General features: G+C 42.0%; 3 protein-coding genes across 3 annotated transcripts; all 3 read right to left on the bottom strand.

Annotated features, from left to right (window-relative positions):
• Positions 1 to 236: 236 nt before the first annotated feature.
• LOC309479644 (zona pellucida sperm-binding protein 3-like) lies at positions 237 to 2,781 on the bottom strand. The gene is made up of 8 exons (XM_082143827.1): positions 2,216 to 2,781; positions 1,421 to 1,539; positions 1,240 to 1,343; positions 965 to 1,142; positions 729 to 846; positions 563 to 645; positions 388 to 479; positions 237 to 318 (listed from the first exon to the last, which is right to left on the bottom strand). The coding sequence occupies exons 1-8, from the start codon at positions 2,759 to 2,761 to the stop codon at positions 251 to 253; spliced, it is 1,308 nt and encodes a 435-aa protein (XP_081999953.1). The 5' UTR covers positions 2,762 to 2,781; the 3' UTR covers positions 237 to 250.
• A 1,736-nt stretch (positions 2,782 to 4,517) lies between these two features.
• Positions 4,518 to 9,559, bottom strand: LOC309479660 (zona pellucida sperm-binding protein 3-like). The gene is made up of 7 exons (XM_082143850.1): positions 6,535 to 9,559; positions 5,905 to 6,023; positions 5,725 to 5,828; positions 5,469 to 5,646; positions 5,217 to 5,334; positions 5,051 to 5,133; positions 4,518 to 4,974 (listed from the first exon to the last, which is right to left on the bottom strand). Exons 1-7 carry the CDS (start codon positions 7,069 to 7,071, stop codon positions 4,875 to 4,877), a joined length of 1,239 nt encoding a protein of 412 aa, XP_081999976.1. The 5' UTR covers positions 7,072 to 9,559; the 3' UTR covers positions 4,518 to 4,874.
• Positions 9,560 to 13,866: 4,307 nt separating this feature from the next.
• LOC309479666 (zona pellucida sperm-binding protein 3-like) lies at positions 13,867 to 16,404 on the bottom strand. The gene is made up of 7 exons (XM_082143858.1): positions 15,524 to 16,404; positions 15,128 to 15,246; positions 14,947 to 15,050; positions 14,676 to 14,853; positions 14,418 to 14,535; positions 14,078 to 14,169; positions 13,867 to 14,008 (listed from the first exon to the last, which is right to left on the bottom strand). The coding sequence occupies exons 1-6, from the start codon at positions 16,067 to 16,069 to the stop codon at positions 14,155 to 14,157; spliced, it is 1,080 nt and encodes a 359-aa protein (XP_081999984.1). The 5' UTR covers positions 16,070 to 16,404; the 3' UTR covers positions 13,867 to 14,008; positions 14,078 to 14,154.
• Positions 16,405 to 22,082: the final 5,678 nt, after the last annotated feature.

Here is a 22,082-nt window from a genome sequence, read left to right as displayed (position 1 = left end):
GAGAGGACAGGAATACAACAGGGAGATCAACTCCATTACATCAGCAGTGCTTCATGGTACAAGGTGTTCCCGCAGAGCAGTTTTGGAATCATTTGCTTGCCAAATTCTTAAGAGCATCATGGATAGGTTTTACGTCAGGAAATTCTGCTGTTAAACGAAAAACATGTAATGTAAACTGATGGCTTCAAAAGCAGGTATTTGATGCAAAATGACAAGTCAGAAACAAGCAAGGATTGGTTTGTCAGTTTTATTAAGAACCTCTCTTTTGCCCTTGAACCATTACAGGACCAAGTGAGGCCTTGCCTTCCCACTGAATGCCTAGAGAGAAGAGAGCCAAGTTAGAGCACTTGAATAAAAGCAACCTTAGAAAGAGCAAACGCTACCAACCTCCATAGGGAGAAGCAGCAAATTCACCATCAGGACCACATGTTGAGTCACAGCAACCACAAACTTGGTCGTTTCCATCAGCAGCAATCCACCTGCAAAAAGACAAGACACGGAACCTTCAAAATGAACAAAGTCCATACATTTTTTATTTTTTATTAAATCAAATAAAAAGTACCCATTGGCAAAGGAACAGGATTTGCGCTGAGCATCACTGGGTGCAGAAGCAATAGTTGCCTTCAGAATACATGTTATGTAGATCTGCAAGGGATGTCATACAAATCACAAAACCAAAGCAGACCAGAAGAGAAAACAAATTAACGCATGATATTCGTAATACATACAGAAAGACTGTTGCCCTCATGGAACATAAACGCCTCCAGCTGGAAGTGGATCTTGTCAACCTGAGACCGAGGCATGAAGCGGGAGCTGGAAGCTGTAGTTTTGGCATCCACAAAGCACCTGATGACAAAACAATCACAAAAAGTAACTCATGAATGTCAATTGTAGAGCATCAAGCAACTAGACTTTACCCATGACTCTGTGACAGTGGTTACCGCATCAAGGGACATGACCTTACCCATGATTCTCAATGAAGGAATATCTTGGAAGGGAGTTCACATCAGGTACTTGAGTGGCCACACAGCGGTCCACAAACACACGCAGAGGCACATGATTGTACTGATACACAGATGCCTCGATGTTAATAACGTCACCCAGGAAATAGGAGTATGAAGGCCTCTGATGGGACCAATCATCTACACAAATAAAAATATATAATTATCTTTTTTAAGTGCACAGCCACAATAGCAAGGGTAAAGGTGTATTTTATTGAAAGAAACAACCTGTACCAACCCATCATGATCTTCAGGGAGAACAGCAAGACTTCTTCACCAGCCTTGGTTGAGGCATAAGGGAACCATGTTGGCCTCAAGGCATCACTGCTTACATTTTGAAGCCTGCGGTTCATGAAAGTACCCATTAAATGGTCTCCCAGTTGCTCGAGAAAGTACAGAAAGTCACAGAGATCATTTACCTTTGATAATGGCATTGAACACCAACAATTGCACCATCGGCCCGGGTAATCGGAATACCTGCAAGCGCCTCAGGGGTGTAGGTAAGAGAGAAGGTGTAGACAAGCTCATCCTCATTCATCTGGAAAAAGACTGTGGTTACCAAGAGGGTCATCCCAGAGACTTCACATATACCAAGACAGTGCCCCCTCATATTACTATGAATGGGAAAGTGCTCGGTGCAATAGTGGAATGACTCCAAAATAAGAGCATCAAAATGTTGTTGATTATTTAAAGGCAAGTAGTTTGAAAATTCAGGATTTTCAAACAGCTAAGGGTGTACTCACACTAGCCAGTTTGAACCGTGCCCGAGTGCGTTTGACCACCAAAGCGCGGTTCGTTTGACTAGTGTGAGTGCTCCGAACCGTGCCCGGGCGCGGCTCGATTAGCCGGCCCTGGCCCGCTTGGAAGAGGTGGGCCAGAGCACGGTTCAGTTGGACTCGGGCGCGGTTCGCATGCAGTGTGAGCGCTAACCGTGCTGGACTCCATTGTGTTCAGTGAGAGCGCCGCTCTTCCTGTTTATCCCGAAACCGTCGCACCATAATGAAGTAAGCGTGCTCCGGCACGAATGCTGAAACCCTATGTGAGTGCAGGCCAGAGGGGGAGTGGGGAGGGGGGACAATCGTACTCGGGCCCGGTTCATGGCAACCGTGCCTAGTGTGAGTACGCCCTAAGACCAAGTAAACTGACTTTCCTTGAAAGATTTTGGCTATCTTCTGCCACACCAAAATAACCCATTAAGATTTATGAGTTCTTACCATCAGCAAGCTGATGCAGTTCTGTAATTCATAGTCAAAGATGAGCACTCTTGACTGAGGATCCTGACCAACAACAGGACATCCACCTAAAGACAGACCAGTTGGCTGGATCAACTGACCATTGCTGAAAAAGTCCTGCTGGACCTCTACAAGCACCCGATTCTCGCCGCATTGAACCGCTACGCTGCTGGGAGTCACGGGTTGCCTCAACTGGAAGTCCACCGCCAACTCACGCTGCACCTCGGGAACAATGGGATACCGCCAATCCAAAGGCTTCACTGGACCCTGCAACAGCTGCTTCTCCTGAAGGCCAAAAGGCTCCTGTGCAAGGCTTTTGAAGTCGTGACCCAAAGGACTCTGAAACTGAGAAGCCACTTGCAAAGGGTTCCAGAGCCCTAGAGGAGAAAGGGCAGGACTTCTGGAAGCTGGATCTGATTTTGGCCCCATGCTTCTTGGACTGTGACTGTACCTTAAACTTCCCCAGACATCAGGCAGATCAAATGCAACAATCACAACCATCACTAAGACAGCTTTCAGAAACCCCATCCTAACAAACTTTGACTCAAACACCACAACACACACCAGTAATTGGCTTTGCCTGTTTGTACACCTTTGAATTAAGGTGGCTCCACCCCTTTTACCTTAATTGATTAGGCCTACCTTTGATTCTCCTCTGGACCTGTAGATTTTATGCATCTCGGTCACCCACCGCTCTTCATATTCTGTATGTCTCTCTTATCTGACACATTAAGGGGGGTATTTACATGACACCATTTTCAACTAAATCTTTTTATGCATTTTGTTCATTTACACAACAACACCGTTTTGGGGGCCTAAAAACTGGTTTCAAAGTGCAAGTTTTTGAAACCGATACCATTATTGTCTATGTAGTCTAAACCAGTGGTTCCCAATCCTGGTCCTGGGGACCCACAGCTCTGCACAGTTTGTATGTCTCCTTTATCTGACACACCCAGTTCAGTTCAGAGCTCTTTCCTAACGAGATGATGATCTGAATCAGGTGTGTTAAATGAGGGAGACATGCAAACTGTGCAGAGTTGTGGGTCCCCAGGACCAGGATTGGGAACCACTGGTCTAAACTACAAAAACATGAATTTATGAAAGCGGTGACGTCATGCGCATGCGTATTACGTGTTCAATCTATAGGCGTGTAGTGTTTCTTTACAAAGTGTCAGTGCCAACTTCTGGCCTGGCAGCAGAATTCAGCGTTTTTAGTTGTTTTCACAGATCCTTGTGAACCGGGATCATTTTGACAACATTGTCTGTACCCAAAACATTTAAAAATGCAAAGAAAAACCTTTCTTATTTTTTGTACAATGTTGTCATGTAAACATACCCTTAGTTCAGTTATTGGAGCTCTAGCCTAATGAGTTGATGATCTGAATCAGGTGTGTTAAATAAGAGTGACACACTTTGGCTATGTTCACACTGTCAGTCCAAATCTGATTATTTGTGTAACCGATTGGAATCTGAACTAAAATTATTGGTGTCCACATTGTATATTGCAACTAATTCAGATCTGATTTGTGTATCCATGCTGCTCTAACTTTCCAAAATATCTGCATTGATTTCTATGGAAATTACGTTGGTAAGCATACGCCAAAAACAACAACAGAGGAGTCTGCAATAGAGATGTCTTATTTACAACATGTACTAGCCACCGCACTGGACCACTGCATCTTCTTAGGCCACAACAGAACAATAGGAGGCTGGTATGGGCAGCTTTATTCCGTGCTGTCGTCTCCACTGGTTTCAAACCATGTCTTCATTTTCTGCTCATTGAGCACTTTACAACAATCTTGTTTCTGCAGTGACTTTCAGCATGTTTCATAAAACAGCATCTGATGTTTACATTTTGTGGCAAAGTTGCATAAATCACATGAACCCCAATCATAGCAGTCAGATTGAAACTGATTTACAGAAATGTGATTCAAAACAATGCATCTTGAAACAGATGTAAAAAAAAACAAAAAAAAAAACAAGTAGTGACTTATTTATTCACACTCACTAATTTTTTTTTATTTAATTCAGATTAGGACTGACAGTCTTAATATAAATAAAATGTGCAGATGAGTGGATCCCTTGGACCAGGACTGAAAAGCCACAGCATTAGCAAATGACAATTCTAGAAAGTTACTAGAGGGCTTTAAGATATCTACATTCATACACAATTTTACAATTAAGAAACTGACAGCTTGTAAAGATAACGTCAACTAACGAGCACATGAGCGCAAACAAATTATAGACTATAGTTTCATGTACACTAAAAATACAGGTCAAAAAAAAAAAAGTTTAAAATTCCCTATGGAGAAAAACTTCTGTATCTTTGCAAGTCCCATATAACACAACCAAAGGGTTCCAGGCTATATGGGACTTACAAATGTACAATAGGACTATCAGTGTCACCACATTGGCAGAATGAGGCACTTCCAATTTAAAGTGTTAAACCAGACATGACGTAAAATGAGAAGTCAGATGCAAGCATGGATTGGTTTGTCAGTTTTATTGAGACTCTCTCTTTTGCCCTTGAACCATTACAGGACCAAGTGAGGCCTTGCCTTCCCACTGAATGCCTAGAGAGAAGAAAAAGCCAAGTTAGAGCACTTGGGGGAAAAAGCACAAAAAAAAAAAAAAAAAAAAGCTACAAACCTCCATAGGGAGAGGCAGCAAATTCACCATCAGGACCACATGTTGAGTCACAGCAACCACAAACTTGGTCATTTCCATCAGCAGCAGACCACCTGCAAAAAGACAAAGACATGAAACCTACAACATCAGAAAAGTCGACTTAAATAACCCCCCAAAAAACCCATGTACCCATTGGCAAAGGAACAGGATTTGCGCTGAGCATCACTGGGTGCAGAAGCAATAGTTGCCTTCAGAATACATGTTATGTAGATCTGCAAGGGATGTCATACAAATCACAAAACCAAAGCAGACCAGAAGAGAAAACAAATTAACGCATGATATTCATAGTACATACAGAAGGACTGTTGCCCTCCCGGAACATAAATGCCTCCAGCTGGAACTGGAGCTTGTCAACCTGGGACCGAGGCATGAAGCGGGAGCTGGAAGCTGTAGTTTTGGCATCCACAAAGCACCTGACGACAAAGCAATCACAAAGAGTAACTCATGAATGTCAACTGTAGAGCATCAAGCAACTTGAACTTACCCATGACTGTGGTTACAAAAATCAACTTAAACAGTCCTACCGCATCAAGGGCCATGACCTTACCCATGATTCTCAATGAAGGAAAATCTTGGAAGGGAGTTCACATCAGGTATTTGAGTGGCCACACAGCGGTCCACAAACACACGCAGAGGAACATGATTGTACTGCTTCACAGACGCCTCGATGTTAATAACACCACCCAGGAAATAGGTGTATGAAGGCCTCTGATAGGACCAATCATCTATACAAAAAACACTTTAGGCACAGCCACAATTGCTAGGGTAGAGGTTTATTTTATTGAAAAAAAACCTGTACCAACCCATCATGATCTTCAGGGAGAACAGCAAGACTTCTTCACCAGCCTTGGTTGAGGCATAAGGGAACCATGTTGGCCTCAAGGCATCACTGCTTACATTTTGGAGCCTGCGGTTCATGAAAGTACCCATTAAATGGTCTCCAGTTTCACGAGAAAGTGCAGAAAGTCACAGAGATCACTTACCTTTGATAATGGCATTGTACACCAACAATTGCACCATCGGACCGGGTAATCGGAGTACCCGCAAGCGCCTCAGGGGTGTAGGTAAGAGAGAAGGTGTAGACGAGTTCATCCTCATTCATCTGGAAAAAGATTGTGGTTACCAAGAGGGTCATCCCAGAGACTTAACATATACCAAGACTCTCATATTGCCATGAATGGGAGAAGGTGCACTGTGCAATATGGAAGAATTCCTGAAGAGCAAAATCACCAATTAATCAAGTCTTAACATCACTACAGCTGCCCTCAGAAGCTCCAGTGTTGCCAGAGATATTCAATGTTTTGGAGACATGCGCATTGGCTGTTCCTGGGTAAAAACTAGCTTTAACACTATTAAGGCACAAGATTTGTTCTGGTTTCTTAAGCTCCTTTCATACCGTTTGTGGGATAGTTTACATCAGATGTTGGTTTGAAGGGTTATTTAAAAGGCAAGTAGCTTGAAAATTCAGGATTTTTCCTCCATTTAAATAAATAGAACTTGGTCTTAGCTGCCCTGGAATTGTAAATGACAACCAAGTTAACCAACTTTCCTTGAAAGATTTTGGCTTTCTTCTGTCACACCAAAATAACCCATTAAGATTAATGAGTTCTTACCATCAGCACGCTGTTGCAGTCCTGTAATTCATACTCAAAGATGAGCACTCTAGACTCAGGATCCTGACCAACAACAGGACATCCACCTAAAGACAGACCAGTTGGCTGGATCAACTGACCATTGCTGAAAAGGTCTTGCTGGACCTCTACAAGAACCCGGTTCTCGCCGCATTGAACCGCTACGCTGCCGGGAGTCACGGGTTGCCTCATCGGGAAGTTCTCCACCAACTCACTCTGCACCTCAGGAACAGTGGGATACCTCCAATCCAAAGGCTTCACTGGACCCTGCAACAGCTGCTTCTCCTGAAGGCCAAAAGGCTCCTGTGCAAGGCTTTTGAAGTTGGGACCCAAAGGACTCCGAAACTGAGAAGCCACTTGCAAAGGGTTCCAGAGCCCTAGAGGAGAAAGGGCAGGACTTCTGGAAGCTGGATCTGATTTTGGCCCCATGCTTCTTGGACTATGACTGTACCTCAAACTTCCCCAGACATCATGCAGCTCAAATGCAACAATCACTAAGACAACTATCAAGAACCCCATCCTAACAAACTTTGACTCAAACACCACAACACACACCAGTAATTGGCTTTGCCTGTTTGTATACCTTTGAATTAAGGTGGCTCCACCCCTTTTACCTTAATTGATTACCTTTGATTTTCCTCTGGACCAGTAGAGTTTATGCATTAGCCAATGAGAGCGTGCTATAATGTCACTAGCCAAAAAAAGGCTTGAGGTTTTAATCTAAAGTCTTTTTGCAATTAGGAAACTGACAGTTTATCCATGTTAGAAACTTTGGCTGCGTTCGAAACCGCATACTTCCCTACTATATAGTAGGGGAAAAAGAGTAGGCGAGCGAAAAAGTATGTACAAATCCTCTGTATTCATAAAAGAGTAGGCGAGAATTACCTGGGTGACGTACTAATTATCGCGAAATTCGGACGTACGTATACTTACAGTGCGTTCGAATATGCCTACTTTCCTACTATATAGTAGGCGAAAACAGTACGTGAAAGAAAAATTATGTTCGAAACATCAGTATTCATAAAAGAGTAGGCGAGAAGTTCCCGGATGATCTACTGCTTCCAGCCAGATTTTCGAGTGATGGATACTTTTCTATCCCAGGAGGCCACGCGAGAGGATACGTTTTTGTCAAACATCGCAAATGCTGTGCTTTCAAATGTGAGTAAACACGGTTCCTTGTGTTAAAATTGCATGTGTTGAACTAATGTAGAGTAAACTATTGAATTAATAATATTTATATTATTATTATTATTATTATTATTAATTGTTGAAGGTGTAAAGACGTTACACAGTATAGTATAGTTGTGATGTTGCTGTAAAAACACATTTTATTATGTATAGCTAACAGGGGAGCTCCAGTAAGGACACCTAAGTTACGTCTCTAAAGTGGATTTACATAAACCATATACATCTTAAAGACGCTTATTTTAAATGTCTATTTACATCTGGCAGGAAAATCTTCAATAAGTATTGCAGAAGAGCACATCACAACATGAAATAGACATCTGAGTGATGTATGTGTGCTATTATGTAGAACAAATCTATAAAGTAACTAAACATAAGTTATCTATTTTATTTGTCCATTAATACTGTTGATAAATTGAGGAACATTTATGTTGGATAAAAAGTTAAAACAACCTCAACATGTAAATGTAGTGTTGAGCTCATAAATCACAGAGGTAATGTGAATCTCATCTGGATGTTACAGGGTCAGATGAACAGATGTGTGTTTATCCAGTGGAGAGTGGCTCATGAAGCTGAATGCTGCCATCAAAGGATTTGAGTGAGTATACTACAGAAGTGAATAACAACAACTATTTAAATATTAAGTTGTAGTTTATTTTAATTATTGTAATTTCAAACAGAGCTATTACAGCACTTTTCTGATTCTTGATTTCTGTGCATTTGCTGCACAGCTTTTGTGGTAGAGCAGGACCTGCAAGGAAAGGTGATGGCGGCGTTTGTGAAAAAAAGCGTTTTTGTCTTCTAAATAATCATGAAATCAAATGACATTGTGCTGTTAAAATGACTGCAGTTATGTATGTGCATTTTTGTAGGATCTGAAATGTCAGCAGACCGGTGTGAGCACTGAGGATGAAGAGCACAGAGCTGAATCCAGGAAATAGTGCCATGGACGAGACCCTCCATCTCTCCACCTGCTCTTATGAGACCCTCCATCACTCCACCTGCCCTTACGAGACCCTCAATCACTCCACCTGCCCTTATGAGACCCTCCATCACTCCACCTGCCCTTATGAGACCCTCCATCACTCCACCTGCCCTTACGAGACCCTCCATCACTCCACCTGCCCTTATGAGACCCTCCATCTCTCCACCTGCCATTACGAGACCCTCCATCACTCCACCTGCCCTTACGAGACCCTCCATCTCTCCACCTGCTCTTATGAGACCCTCCATCACTCCACCTGCCCTTATTGCCTCAGATTGTGAAGCACAACACATCACGCAACAACCTCAGGCACGAAGGAACGGCTCACCTCTGGCGGTCAGCTGATTAATCAGAATAAAGCTGCAGAATGGGAACCGCTGTGTTGAGATGGCAGAAGGATGTGGGGTTCAGCGCCTGTAGCCTACATACATGATTGTAGTTTGAATAAAGCTTTATTTCATGTGTTGACTTGTATATGCATTTGTTTATTGTGTGATGGTGACTTTCATTCATTCTTTTACTAATTTATTAATATTTTTCATTGTTGTCAGTAAATAAAATAAAAATATTTAATTAATTAATGCTTTAATTAATTGTTTGAATGAAAATGTAGATATGTTCACTATATACACATCTAGAGCGTATTCATGCATAGCTATGTCATATGACATACATTACATTTTGTTTGTTTTATTGAATTATATCATTTTCAGTAAAAAGTAATATAATTAAGTATTGGTCAGCATTTATCGTTGTTATTATTGTATGTTTTGGGGTGGGATAGCAATGCAATTCATTCTGGGGTAATATCAATTTTTTATATTAATGATACTTACATTTTTCGAGTATAAAATCGACAGTTTTCTCCAAAGGCGAATCTTCGCGCAGCTGCCCTTTGTGCAGACATTACAAAAGCTGAGGAAAACCGTTCTAGGTAGGGCTGTAGAGTTACTGATGTTATGAGGTGTATGTATGTATATTAGGGGTGTCAAAATTAATCGTTTCTACGATGCATCGCGATGCAGACGAGGACGATTCTCAGTAATAGACCATAACCGGTTATAATGTACTGACGCTTTTCTTACGTCATTTGTAGCGTACGTGCTCTGTTGCGGTAGCATACAATGGCAGAGGGAGGTGAGACGCGAGTGAGAGAAAATTAAAAATGCTCCAACTACTTTAAAAGCCAACATCTGGGCACATTTCGGCTTTTATGAACAACGTGGTAAGCACGACCTGCAGAAGACACGCGCTGTGTACGCTCATGTCACGCACAAATAGAATATGCAGGTAATACCACAAACTTGATAAACCACGTTAGCCGTTTTCACCCCGAGCTGTTATCGCCCGGCAGAGTCTGACTGCTTTAGAGTAAGTGGATGAGCTCCGTAACCCGAATCCGCAGCCAAAAACAAATCATCCACCCGCCCCAATAACTTTCTCTGATTTAAGTATCCGCACCCGATGGTCAAATTACAATTATTCGGTGTTGTTACGAGTGATTATAAATGGATGATCGTCACTTTCAACAGCGGACTCGGCGACGGTTGATGCGCGCATCTTTAATGGTAACATAATACACTGATTAATGAGCGCTGCTTAAATGAACATTTCTTTAAAACAAAATTTATTTGACAGATTTTCCTTTTCTTAGTGTCATAAACAAGCTTTAATCCCATGAAACTTAAACTGGAATGTCACTGTTTCTGTCACTGCAACTTCCCGAACAGGCGAGCACATGCGCGCACACATCACTTTTGAAGTAAAATTTAAAATTGAGGATGCGGTGCATCGTGATGCATCGTGATATCGAATTGAACCGGATCGATGACATAATAATCATAATCGAACCGAACCGTGAGACCAGTGTCGGTTCACACCCCCAGTAGCGGTTTTAGGCACGGGCGAACCGGGCAATCGCCCGGGGCGGCATTTTTGGGGGGGGCGGCACGAGCAGAAAGAAAAATACAAATCTGCGCCGCAAAGCGGTTTTGTGTTATCTATCATTTTACTGTGTGGGAAATTGGCAAATTTGCACCCCCTGCAGCTGCAGGCGCCCCTGCTTGCTGAGAAGATGCCGTGCACAGAAGCTGTTTGTTTGAGAAGGGGAAAGGGGAGGGGGCACGGAGGCGCGGGCGCGGATGACAGTTCACCTCTGGGTCTCTCCCAAATGGAACGGACAAGGGGGGGGATCCATATAGTTATCGAAGTTATCAGTCACACCTCGACTTTCTTCCAGATAACGCACATTTCATTCATAATATTATAAATACGGGCCTCTATATTTCCTGCACATTTTTGTTTTTCTGAATGGTCTGAATGGCTTATAAAAATAGGTAATACAAAACGATTACTTGGTCACCACCACCAAGGTGAATTGGTTTAGTCTTGACTTCTGGTCGTGACTCGTGAGCGTGAGTGACAGTTATGGGGGGATCAGGGGATCTGTTGATTGTCGATGTCGAGTGCCAAATAAGAGATGGACAAGAAAGGTCAAAGCCATCAGGTGCCCAATTTAGAAACGAGCGAAAGATAAAGGTATGCAATGCAACTATGTTTACTCTATATGATTACGGTATCCATGTCATGAATGAAGGGGCAATATTAATTGGTGGGTATAACTCTTATTTGTTAGCCTTTTTTCTATGATTCTTGCTATGCTTAACAATAATTCGTTTTTAACTCAAACACGAGATCTAATTTCACCATAATATTGTTCTTTGCAACAAAACTGTTGCAAGTTCAGTTATTACACTGCAAAAATGCTTTTCTTACTTAGTATTTTTGTCTTGTTTCCAGTCCAAATATCAAACATTTCTTAAATAAAGATGCATAACGTTATTTTACTAAAGTAGTAAAATTACATAAGATATTAAGTCTTGTTTTCTGGGGAAATAAATAGGGAGTAGGGGGGCAGGGGGGCGCTCGAAAGGGGTCTCGCCCAGGGTGTAATTCAATGTAGAACCGCCACTGCACACTCCTAATGTATATATATATATATATATATATATATATATATATATATATATATATATGTCATGGGTTCGCATACATAATATGAGATTTTATACACAGGAAAAAAGAACCTACAAGGTTGAATATCTTAATATATATTTTCTTAAATAATTCATTATAATACATTTAAAAAATGAATTTTTTGTTATTTATAGGTCTAGGCCTGAGGGATGAAACGAGTTAAATTCAACAAGAAAAAGAGGAAAACATAAAGGAGATTTAAGCTACTTTTGCTTGTGGATGAAAATGTTTGGATATAAAATAAAGAAATTAACAACATATTTAAGAGATGACCATTTTTGGATTTCGTAATAAAAATAAATAATATCGTTAAGGATAAAACGGTGGGTCACATTAGTAGGGTTAAATATAAGAACTTAAATTAAACCTAAATGTATTCACAAAATAAATGGGCAGCAGTTTCTTCAAAAAGACCACAAAATGAGCAAGTTTAATCAATATCAAGATATTTACAGACAGATGAATTAAACGTGTTAACGCTTGTTAACGCTTGTGATAACGCGTCGTAGGTCACATGATAACGTCAACATGGCAGATGTCCGGTTCACATTCATACTTAACGAGATCAGGCTATAAAGTACCCACTCTTTTAGCGCTTTCGAAGTAAGTACTTATTGAAATTAAGTACCTACTCATTGAATATGCGGTTTCGAACGCAGCCCTTGTCTTGCTGTGTCTCAATTCGCCTACTTATACTATGCCTTAACAGTATGTACTGTTTTTGTGAAGACTCTCTTCTTGACCATCGGTCGCATACATCAGCCATGTTTTGTAGTTTTCTGAACACTTTTAACTCGTGTTTGTAGTTCTGAACTGAATCCTCCTCCAAAGTGCAATGGGTTGTGGGCAATATTAGCCGTTATAGTGAGCACGGATCCACACTTCGAAAATCGACCAGAAATAATAGACCATCCGGGGACTTCTGGCATACTCTTTTCAACATACTATGTTTTGGGACACACTTATTTTAACCTCACATACTGTTTAGGATGGATAGTATGGACATTGAGACACAGGGTCAGTCTCTCTTATTTGATAAAAGGGCTGTATCACATACTTCCCTACTATATAGTTGGCGAAAAACAGTATATGACAAAAGAAGTATGTTCGAATTTACAGAACTCATAAAAGAGTAGGCAAAAAGTACCCAGATGATCTACTACTTCCGGCTAGATTCGAAAGTGTTCATACGATGGACACTTTACTACCCCATGAGGCCTCAGGAGAGGATTTGTGAATGGCAGTGAAGCGACAACTGATGCTGGAAGGTCACATGACAATGATAACATGGTGAATGTAGTATATATGGATTTCATTCATACTACACATAACATACTTTTTAGAGGTTGTGAAATAATGACTTATTCAAAATAAATACCTACTCAATAGAGTATTTGATTTCGGATGCAGCCATTGAGCGGACATTTACGAGACACCATTTTCAACTAAAAACAGACAACTTTTTATGCATTTTGGCCATTTATTTTCATCACCACAGAGTTTTGGAGGCCTAAAAACGCAAACATTTAAATATGGGTTTCAAAGTGCAAGTTTAGCAAACGAGCATTAGCAAACGAGAACAGCCTGGAAAGTCACTAGAAGATTTTACATTATCTACATTCATTCACAATTTTACAAACAAGCTTGTCCATGACAGAAACTTACTGTAATCTAAAAAGAACCTGAGTTCAAATGATAGACTAGAGATTCATAAATACAGATCCCAGAGAGAGAGGGTGTTTTTAGTTTTGTATGACCTCTAGGGCTTAGTGATCAAACGTCAGATAAAGTTTATTAAAGCATCACAATATTCATATACAAACTGTGAGAGCACAGGAATACAATAGGGAGATCAACTCCATTACATCAGCAGTGCTTCGTGGTACAAGGTGTTCCCGCAGAGCAGTTTTGGAATCATTTCCTTGCCAAATTCTTAAGAGCATCATGGATATGTTTTTCGTTAGGAAATTCTGCTGTTAAACGAAAAACATGTAATGTAAACTGATGGATTCAAAAGCATATACCAATTAACCTTGGAGCTTACAGTAGCTGCATTTAAAATGCTCAATTTAAGATTACCCATTTATACAGAAATTTATAAACTTCTGGAACCCTATGGTTGTATGGTATTTGATGCAAAATGACAAGTCAGAAACAAGCAAGGATTGGTTTGTCAGTTTTATTAAGAACCTCTCTTTTGCCCTTGAACCATTACAGGACCAAGTGAGGCCTTGCCTTCCCACTGAATGCCTAGAGAGAAGAGAGCCAAGTTAGAGCATTTGAATAAAAGCAACCTTAGAAAGAGCAAACGCTACCAACCTCCATAGGGAGAAGCAGCAAATTCACCATCAGGACCACATGTTGAGTCACAGCAACCACAAACTTGGTCGTTTCCATCAGCAGCAATCCACCTGCAAAAAGACAAGACACGGAACCTTCAAAATGAACGAAGTCCATACATTTTTTTTTTTTTTTAAATAAAATAAAAAGTACCCATTGGCAAAGGAACAGGATTTGCGCTGAGCATCACTAGGTGCAGAAGCAATAGTTGCCTTCAGAATACATGTTATGTAGATCTGCAAGGGATGTCATACAAATCACAAAACAAAAGCAGACCAGAAGAGAAAACAAATTAACGCATGATATTCGTAATACATACAGAAAGACTGTTGCCCTCATGGAACATAAACGCCTCCAGCTGGAAGTGGATCTTGTCAACCTGAGACCGAGGCATGAAGCGGGAGCTGGAAGCTGTAGTTTTGGCATCCACAAAGCACCTGATGACAAAACAATCACAAAAAGTAACTCATGAATGTCAATTGTAGAGCATCAAGCAACTAGACTTTACCCATGTCTCTGTGACAGTGGTTACAAACAACTTAAAACAGTCCTACCGCATCAAGGGCCATGACCTTACCCATGATTCTCAATGAAGGAATATCTTGGAAGGGAGTTCACATCAGGTACTTGAGTGGCCACACAGCGGTCCACAAACACACGCAGAGGCACATGATTGTACTGATACACAGATGCCTCGATGTTAATAACGTCCCCCAGGAAATAGGAGTATGAAGGCCTCTGATGGGACCAATCATCTACACAAATAAAAATGTATAATTATTTTTAAGTGCACAGCCACAATAGCAAGGGTAAAGTGTATTTTATTGAAAGAAACAACCTGTACCAACCCATCATGATCTTCAGGGAGAACAGCAAGACTTCTTCACCAGCCTTGGTTGAGGCATAAGGGAACCATGTTGGCCTCAAGGCATCACTGCTTACATTTTGAAGCCTGCGGTTCATGAAAGTACCCATTAAATGGTCTCCCAGTTGCTCGAGAAAGTACAGAAAGTCACAGAGATCATTTACCTTTGATAATGGCATTGAACACCAACAATTGCACCATCGGCCCGGGTAATCGGAATACCTGCAAGCGCCTCAGGGGTGTAGGTAAGAGAGAAGGTGTAGACAAGCTCATCCTCATTCATCTGGAAAAAGACTGTGGTTACCAAGAGGGTCATCCCAGAGACTTCAAATATACCAAGACAGTGCCCCCTCATATTACTATGAATGGGAAAGTGCTCGGTGCAATAGTGGAATGACTCCAAAATAAGAGCATCAAAATGTTGTTGATTATTTAAAGGCAAGTAGTTTGAAAATTCAGGATTTTCAAACAGCTAAGACCAAGTAAACTGACTTTCCTTGAAAGATTTTGGCTATCTTCTGCCGCACCAAAATAACCCATTAAGATGTATGAGTTCTTACCATCAGCAAGCTGATGCAGTTCTGTAATTCATAGTCAAAGATGAGCACTCTTGACTGAGGATCCTGACCAACAACAGGACATCCACCTAAAGACAGACCAGTTGGCTGGATCAACTGACCATTGCTGAAAAAGTCCTGCTGGACCTCTACAAGAACCCGATTCTCGCCGCATTGAACCGCTACGCTGCTGGGAGTCACGGGTTGCCTCAACTGGAAGTCCACCGCCAACTCACGCTGCACCTCGGGAACAATGGGATACCGCCAATCCAAAGGCTTCACTGGACCCTGCAACAGCTGCTTCTCCTGAAGGCCAAAAGGCTCCTGTGCAAGGCTTTTGAAGTCGTGACCCAAAGGACTCTGAAACTGAGAAGCCACTTGCAAAGGGTTCCAGAGCCCTAGAGGGGAAAGGGCAGGACTTCTGGAAGCTGGATCTGATTTTGGCCCCATGCTTCTTGGACTGTGACTGTACCTTAAACTTCCCCAGACATCAGGCAGATCAAATGCAACAATCACAACCATCACTAAGACAACTTTCAGAAACCCCATCCTAACAAACTTTGACTCAAACACCACAACACACACCAGTAATTGGCTTTGCCTGTTTGTACACCTTTGAATTAAGGTGGCTCCACCCCTTTTACCTTAATTGATTAGGCCTACCTTTGATTCTCCTCTGGACCTGTAGATTTTATGCATCTCGGGCACCCACCGCTCTTCATATTCTGTATGTCTCTCTTATCTGACACATTAAGGGGGGTATTTACATGACACCATTTTCAACTAAATCTTTTTATGCATTTTGTTCATTTACACAACAACACCGTTTTGGGGGCCTAAAACTCAAAGTTTTGAAAACTGGTTTCAAAGTGCAAGTTTTTGAAACCGATACCATTATTGTCTATCTATGTAGTCTAAACTACAAAAACATGAATTTATGAAAGCGGTGAAGTCATGCGCATGCGTATTATGTGTTCAATCTATAGGTGTGTAGTGTTTCTTTACAAAGTGTCAGTGCCAACTACTGGCCTGGCAGCAGAATTCAGCATTTTTAGTTGTTTTCACAGATCCTTGTGAACCGGGATCATTTTGACAACATTGTCTGTACCCAAAACATTTAAAAATGCAAAGAAAAACCTTTCTTATTTTTTGTACAATGTTGTCATGTAAACATACCCTTAGTTCAGTTATTGGAGCTCTAGCCTAATGAGTTGATGATCTGAATCAGGTGTGTTAAATAAGAGTGACACACTTTGGCTATGTTCACACTGTCAGTCCAAATCTGATTATTTGTGTAACCGATTGGAATCTGAACTAAAATTATTGATGTCCACATTGTATATTGCAACTAATTCAGATCTGATTTGTGTATCCATGCTGCTCTCACTTTCCAAAATATCTGCATTGATTTCTATGGAAATTACGTTGGTAAGCATACGCCAAAAACAACAACAGAGGAGTCTGCAATACAGATGTCTTATTTACAACATGTACTAGCCACCGCACTGGACTACTGCATCTTCTTAGGCCACAACAGAACTATAGGAGGCTGGTATGAGCAGCTTTATTCCGTGCTGTCGTCTCCACTGGTTTCAAACCATGTCTTCATTTCCCTTTCGAGGGAACTCGCGATGCGTCAATGACGCTTTGGGAACACTCCTGCGTGATTGCATCTGAAGCACCTATGTCAACTAGTCCAATGGCGAGAGTGGGCGTCACGGGCGGGTGACGTGACGACCAGGAAAGGATAAAGGACATCCGGTTTAGAACCGCGCTAGCTTCTGTGCCTCAGCAAGCGCTCTGTGTTATACTGTCTGTCATATTTATTGTTGTCTGTCACTATATCAGTCACAAGCATAGATATTATGGCGAACAAACAACCTTAGATCGTGTGTTCCTCCCTGCCCTCTTTCTTTACGGGTGGGGATACACACGATGTATGTGTTGTTTGTTTGGAACGGAGCATGATCTGTCAGCGCTCGAGGGCGCTGACTACGAGCATTGCGAGTTACTATCGCTTTACTCGCTCCGTTCCCGCTTGTCACTCTTTGAGGAGGGTGTTCAGGCTCGCGTTCCTCGCAGTACCGGCCCCGTGTTGCCGAGGCAGCATGGAAGCTGGTATTGTGGGGTTCGCAAATGGATCTCGCGGAGGGGTTAGAGACGGGCTCCGCCTTTTCTCTGCCTTTACCTGGGGGATCCAGCGCTCTCTCTCTGGGATCGCGCCGCGGCTTCTTCCGCCCTGGTTAGAGAGCCCGGTGTTTCAGCAGTCTATCTCTGAGGAGGTAGATGTGCTGAGCATCGATGTAGTCCACAACCACAAGTATATATCTAGACAGGAGTATGGGGAGCAAACAGCTTTGGATCGTGTGTTCCTCCCTGCACTCGCTTCATTACGAGTGGGGACACACGCGATTCATGTGTTGTTTGTTTGGGAGTGGAGCATGCACGTTCAGCTCTAGTAAAAGGGGGCTGACAGTGTTCATTCATAAATTCCCGACGTGTAACATTTGCACTATCGAGAGTTAGCTCTGCTCCTGATGGCTTTCTTCTCGAGGGAAGAAAGTCAATAAAGATTCTTTGGCTCGGATCTCGCGTTTGCTGAGGCAGCGCGTAGATTACGGGTCTGCAATAAATATTCTGTTACTCGACTTCGGATCTCGCGTGTGCTGAGGCAGCGCGTAGATTACGGGGTCTGCAATAAGAATAATAGTGGACGGGCTACGATCATTCATGAAAATTACCGACGTGTGTGCACTATCGGGAGTTTCCCCATGCTACTGTTTATTTAAAAAAAAGACTGCAATAAGAATCCAGTGGTTATGCAATCATTAAGAGAGAAATACATAGTGTATTGCAAGCTATGAATTTATGGTTCTTTTATTGTATGTTGAAACTATTTTTTATATATAAGCCTATATATATAAATATATATTCAGCCTTTCATCCAGACTATTTTAACTTGTCTGGTTGATTTTTTGCTGTTTGATTCTGAGGAATTAAATAAGTGGGCTGCATTTAAATTGGAAGTGCCTCATTCTGCCAATGTGGTGACACTGATAGTCCTATTGTACATTTGTAAGTCCCATATAGCCTGGAACCCTTTGGTTGTGTTATATGGGACTTGCAAAGGTACAGAAGTTTTTCTCCATAGGGAATTTTAAAATAACTTTTTTTTTTTTTTTGACCTGTATTTTTAGTGTACATGAAACTATAGTCTATAATTTGTTTGCACTCATGTGCTCGTTAGTTGACGTTATCTTTACAAGCTGTCAGTTTCTTAATTGTAAAATTGTGTGTGAATGTAGATATCTTAAAGCCCTCTAGTGACTTTCTAGAATTGTCATTTGCTAATGCAGTGGCTTTTCAGTCCTGGTCCAAGGGATCCACTCATCTGCACATTTTATCTATATTAAGACTGTCAGTCCTAATCTGAATTAAATAAAAATTAGCGAGTGTGAATAAACAAATCACTACTTTTTTTTTTTTTTTTTTTTACATCTGTTTCAAGATACATTGTTTTGAATCACATTTCTGTAAATCAGTTTCAATCTGACTGCTATGATTGGGGTTCATGTGATTTATGCAACTTTCTCATGCCACACAATGTAAACATCAGCTGCTGTTTTATGAAACATGCTGAAAGTCACTGCAGAAACAAGATTGTCGTAAAGTGCTCAATGAGCAGAAAATCAAGACATGGTTTGAAACCAGTGGAGACGACAGCACGGAATAAAGCTGCTCATACCAGCCTCCTATAGTTCTGTTGTGGCCTAAGAAGATGCAGTAGTCCAGTGCGGTGGCTAGTACATGTTGTAAATAAGACATCGGGGGCCTGTACCATGAAGCCGGTTTAAGTGGCTAGCCAGCTATGTTTCAAAATCAGAATCAGAATCAGAAAGAGCTTTATTGCCAAGTGTGCTTGCACCCACAAGGAATTTTTCTTGGTACTGAAGCTTCCAGTGCACATATACAAATACAAATACAACAAGAAACATAGTAATACAAATTCTAAGAATAAAATATATTTAAAAAAAAAATAATAAAAATAGTATAAAAGTAAAAAAAGGGGTCACAGTTGGGTTTAGTCTGAATAAACATTTACAGATTATGAACATATTTACAGTATTTGAGTAGTATGAATAATGTAAGTATAAATATCACCTGAGTTAGAGAATATTACACTAGACAGTGGGAGTCTAGTGCATGTTACAGATTATGAACATATTTACAGTATTTTGAGTAGTATGAATAATATAGATATAAATATCACCTGAGTTAGAGAATATTACACTAGACAGTGGGAGTCTAGTGCATGTTACAGATTATGAACATATTTACAGTATTTTGAGTAGTATGAATAATATAGATATAAATATCACCTGAGTTAGAGAATATTGCACTAGACAGTGGGAGTATTGCACTTACAGGCATATGCCTTGGGGGGCATGTTAAGTGTTCAGAAGGGAAATGGCCTGTGGAAAGAAACTGTTCCTGTGCCTGGATGTTCTTGTGGCCAGTGATCTGTGTCGCCGTCCTGACGGTAACAGTTCAAACAGGGGGTGTCCAGGGTGAGTGGAGTCTGTGATGATTTTACCTGCTCTCTTCCTCACTCTGGAAGAGTACAGGTCCTGAAGGGTTGGCAAGGGGGCACCAATAATCCTCTCTGCAGTCCGGACTGTCCGTTGTAGTCTCCTGATGTCCGATTTGGTAGCTGAACCAAACCAGACAGTGATGGAAGTGCTTAAAACAGACTCAATGACGGCTGAGTAGAACTGGATCAGCAGCTCCTGTGGCAGATTGAACTTCTTCAGCTGGCGAAGGAAGTACAGTCTCTGCTGGGCCTTTTTCTCAATGGAGTCAATGTGATTTGCCCACTTCAGGTCCTGAGAGATGGTAGAGCCCAGGAACCTGAATGACTCCACTGCTTCCACAGTGCTGTTCATGATGGTGAGAGGGGGAGTGCTGGGGATTTTCTCCTGAAGTCCACAATCATCTCCACTGTTTTGAGCGTGTTCAGCTCAAGGTTGTTATAGCTGCACCAGACAGCCAGCTGTTCAACCCCCAGTCTGTAAACAGACTCGTCACCTTTTTTGGATGAGACCGATGACGGTGGTGTCGTCTGCAAATTTCAGGAGCTTGACAGAGGGGTCTTTAGAAGTGCAGTCATTAGTGTACAGGGAGAAGAGCAGTGGGGAGAGAACGCACCCTTGGGGGGCGTCAGTGCTGATGGTGAGGGTCCTGGATGTGAGCTTCCCCAGTCTCACTCGCTGCTGCCGGTCCGTCAGGAAGCTGGAGATCCACTGACAGATTGAGGATGGCATGGAGAGCTGAGTCAGTTTGGCTGTGAGAAGATCAGGCATGATGGTATTGAAGGCCGAACTGAAGTCCACAAATAAGATCCGTGCATAAGTCCCAGGTCTGTCAAGATGTTGCAGGATATAGTGCAGTCCCATGTTGACTGCATCATCCACAGACCTGTTTGCTCTGTAAGCAAACTGAAAGGGATCCAGCAGGGGTCCAGTGATGTCCTTCAGATAGGCCAACACCAGTCTTTCAAACAACTTCATGACCACAGACGTGAGAGTGACAGGTCTGTAGTCATTAAGTCCAGTGATTTTAGGTTTTTTGGGAACCGGAATGATAGTGGAGCGTTTGAAGCAGCAGGGAACTTCACACTGCTCCAATGATCTGTTGAAGATCTGCGTGAAGACTGGGGCCAGTTGGTCAGCGCAGGCTTTTAGACAAGCAGATGAGATGCCGTCTGGGCCTGAAGCTTTCCTAGTCTTCTGTTTTTTGAAGACTCGGCTCACGTCCTCCACACAGACCTTAAGCTCAGGTTGGATGGCAGAAGGGGGGAGGAGAGGGGTTGCAGGAGGTGATGGTGGATGTGTGAAGTGCACATCAGAGCGGGTGTGAGGTGTGAGTCTGGGCTTCTCAAACCTGCAATAGAATGCATTGAGAGTGTCAGCCAGTTGTTGATTCTCCACAGATCGGGGGGATGGTGATTTGTAGTTGGTGATGTTCCTCAGGCCTCTCCAGACTGATGCCGGGTCGTTGGCTGAAAACTGGTTTTTCAGCTTTTCAGAGTAGCTTCTTTTAGCAACTCTGATCTCCTTTGTCAGTCTGTTTCTGGCCTGGTTATACAAGATTTTATCCCCACTTCTGTAAGCATCCTCTTTGGCATGACGAAGCTGTTTGAGTTTCCCAGTAAACCATGGTTTATCATTAGTGAATGATAAGAATGTCCTGGTAGGAATGCATGTATCCTCACAGAAACTGATATATGATGTTACAGTATCTGTGAGCTCATCCAGATCGGTGGCTGCAGCTTCAAAAACAGTCCAATCAGTGCAATCGAAGCAGGCCTGTAGATCCTGCTCTGCTTCGTTGGTCCATTTTTTTACAGTCCTTATTACAGGTTTAGCTGATTTCAGTTTCTGCCTGTAAGCTGCCCGTGGGACAGAGTGATCAGAGTGTCTTTATCGTGGTGTAACAGTGGTCCAATATATTACTGTCTCTGGTAGGACATGTAACATGCTGTCTGTATTTTGGCAGTTCACGG

The sequence above is a fragment of the Leuciscus leuciscus genome, assembly GCF_965113295.1.
Source record: "Leuciscus leuciscus genome assembly, chromosome: 17".
Classification (NCBI taxonomy): Eukaryota; Metazoa; Chordata; class Actinopteri; order Cypriniformes; family Leuciscidae; genus Leuciscus; species Leuciscus leuciscus.
The sequence above is the reverse complement of the archived record's forward strand: the minus strand, read 5'-3'. Positions and strand labels throughout refer to the sequence as shown.

What these genes read in the sequence shown, in the direction of transcription:
- LOC309479644 (XM_082143827.1), bottom strand. Translation starts at nt 2,761, where the DNA reads ATGGGGTTTCTGAAAGCTGTCTTAGTGATGGTTGTGATTGTTGCATTT. An exon ending in ATGAGGGCAACAGTCTTTCT is followed by an intron (nt 646 to 728) that starts GTATGTATTACG and finishes CATCCCTTGCAG; the next exon opens with ATCTACATAACATGTATTCT. An exon ending in TGCTGCTTCTCCCTATGGAG is followed by an intron (nt 319 to 387) that starts GTTGGTAGCGTT and finishes TCTTCTCTCTAG; the next exon opens with GCATTCAGTGGGAAGGCAAG.
- LOC309479660 (XM_082143850.1), bottom strand. Translation starts at nt 7,071, where the DNA reads ATGGGGTTCTTGATAGTTGTCTTAGTGATTGTTGCATTTGAGCTGCAT. An exon ending in GTACAATGCCATTATCAAAG is followed by an intron (nt 5,829 to 5,904) that starts GTAAGTGATCTC and finishes CATGAACCGCAG; the next exon opens with GCTCCAAAATGTAAGCAGTG. An exon ending in TCCTGTTCCTTTGCCAATGG is followed by an intron (nt 4,975 to 5,050) that starts GTACATGGGTTT and finishes GTCTTTTTGCAG; the next exon opens with GTGGTCTGCTGCTGATGGAA.
- LOC309479666 (XM_082143858.1), bottom strand. Translation starts at nt 16,069, where the DNA reads ATGGGGTTTCTGAAAGTTGTCTTAGTGATGGTTGTGATTGTTGCATTT. An exon ending in CTCCCTGAAGATCATGATGG is followed by an intron (nt 14,854 to 14,946) that starts GTTGGTACAGGT and finishes TTATTTGTGTAG; the next exon opens with ATGATTGGTCCCATCAGAGG. An exon ending in TCCTTCATTGAGAATCATGG is followed by an intron (nt 14,536 to 14,675) that starts GTAAGGTCATGG and finishes TTTTGTCATCAG; the next exon opens with GTGCTTTGTGGATGCCAAAA.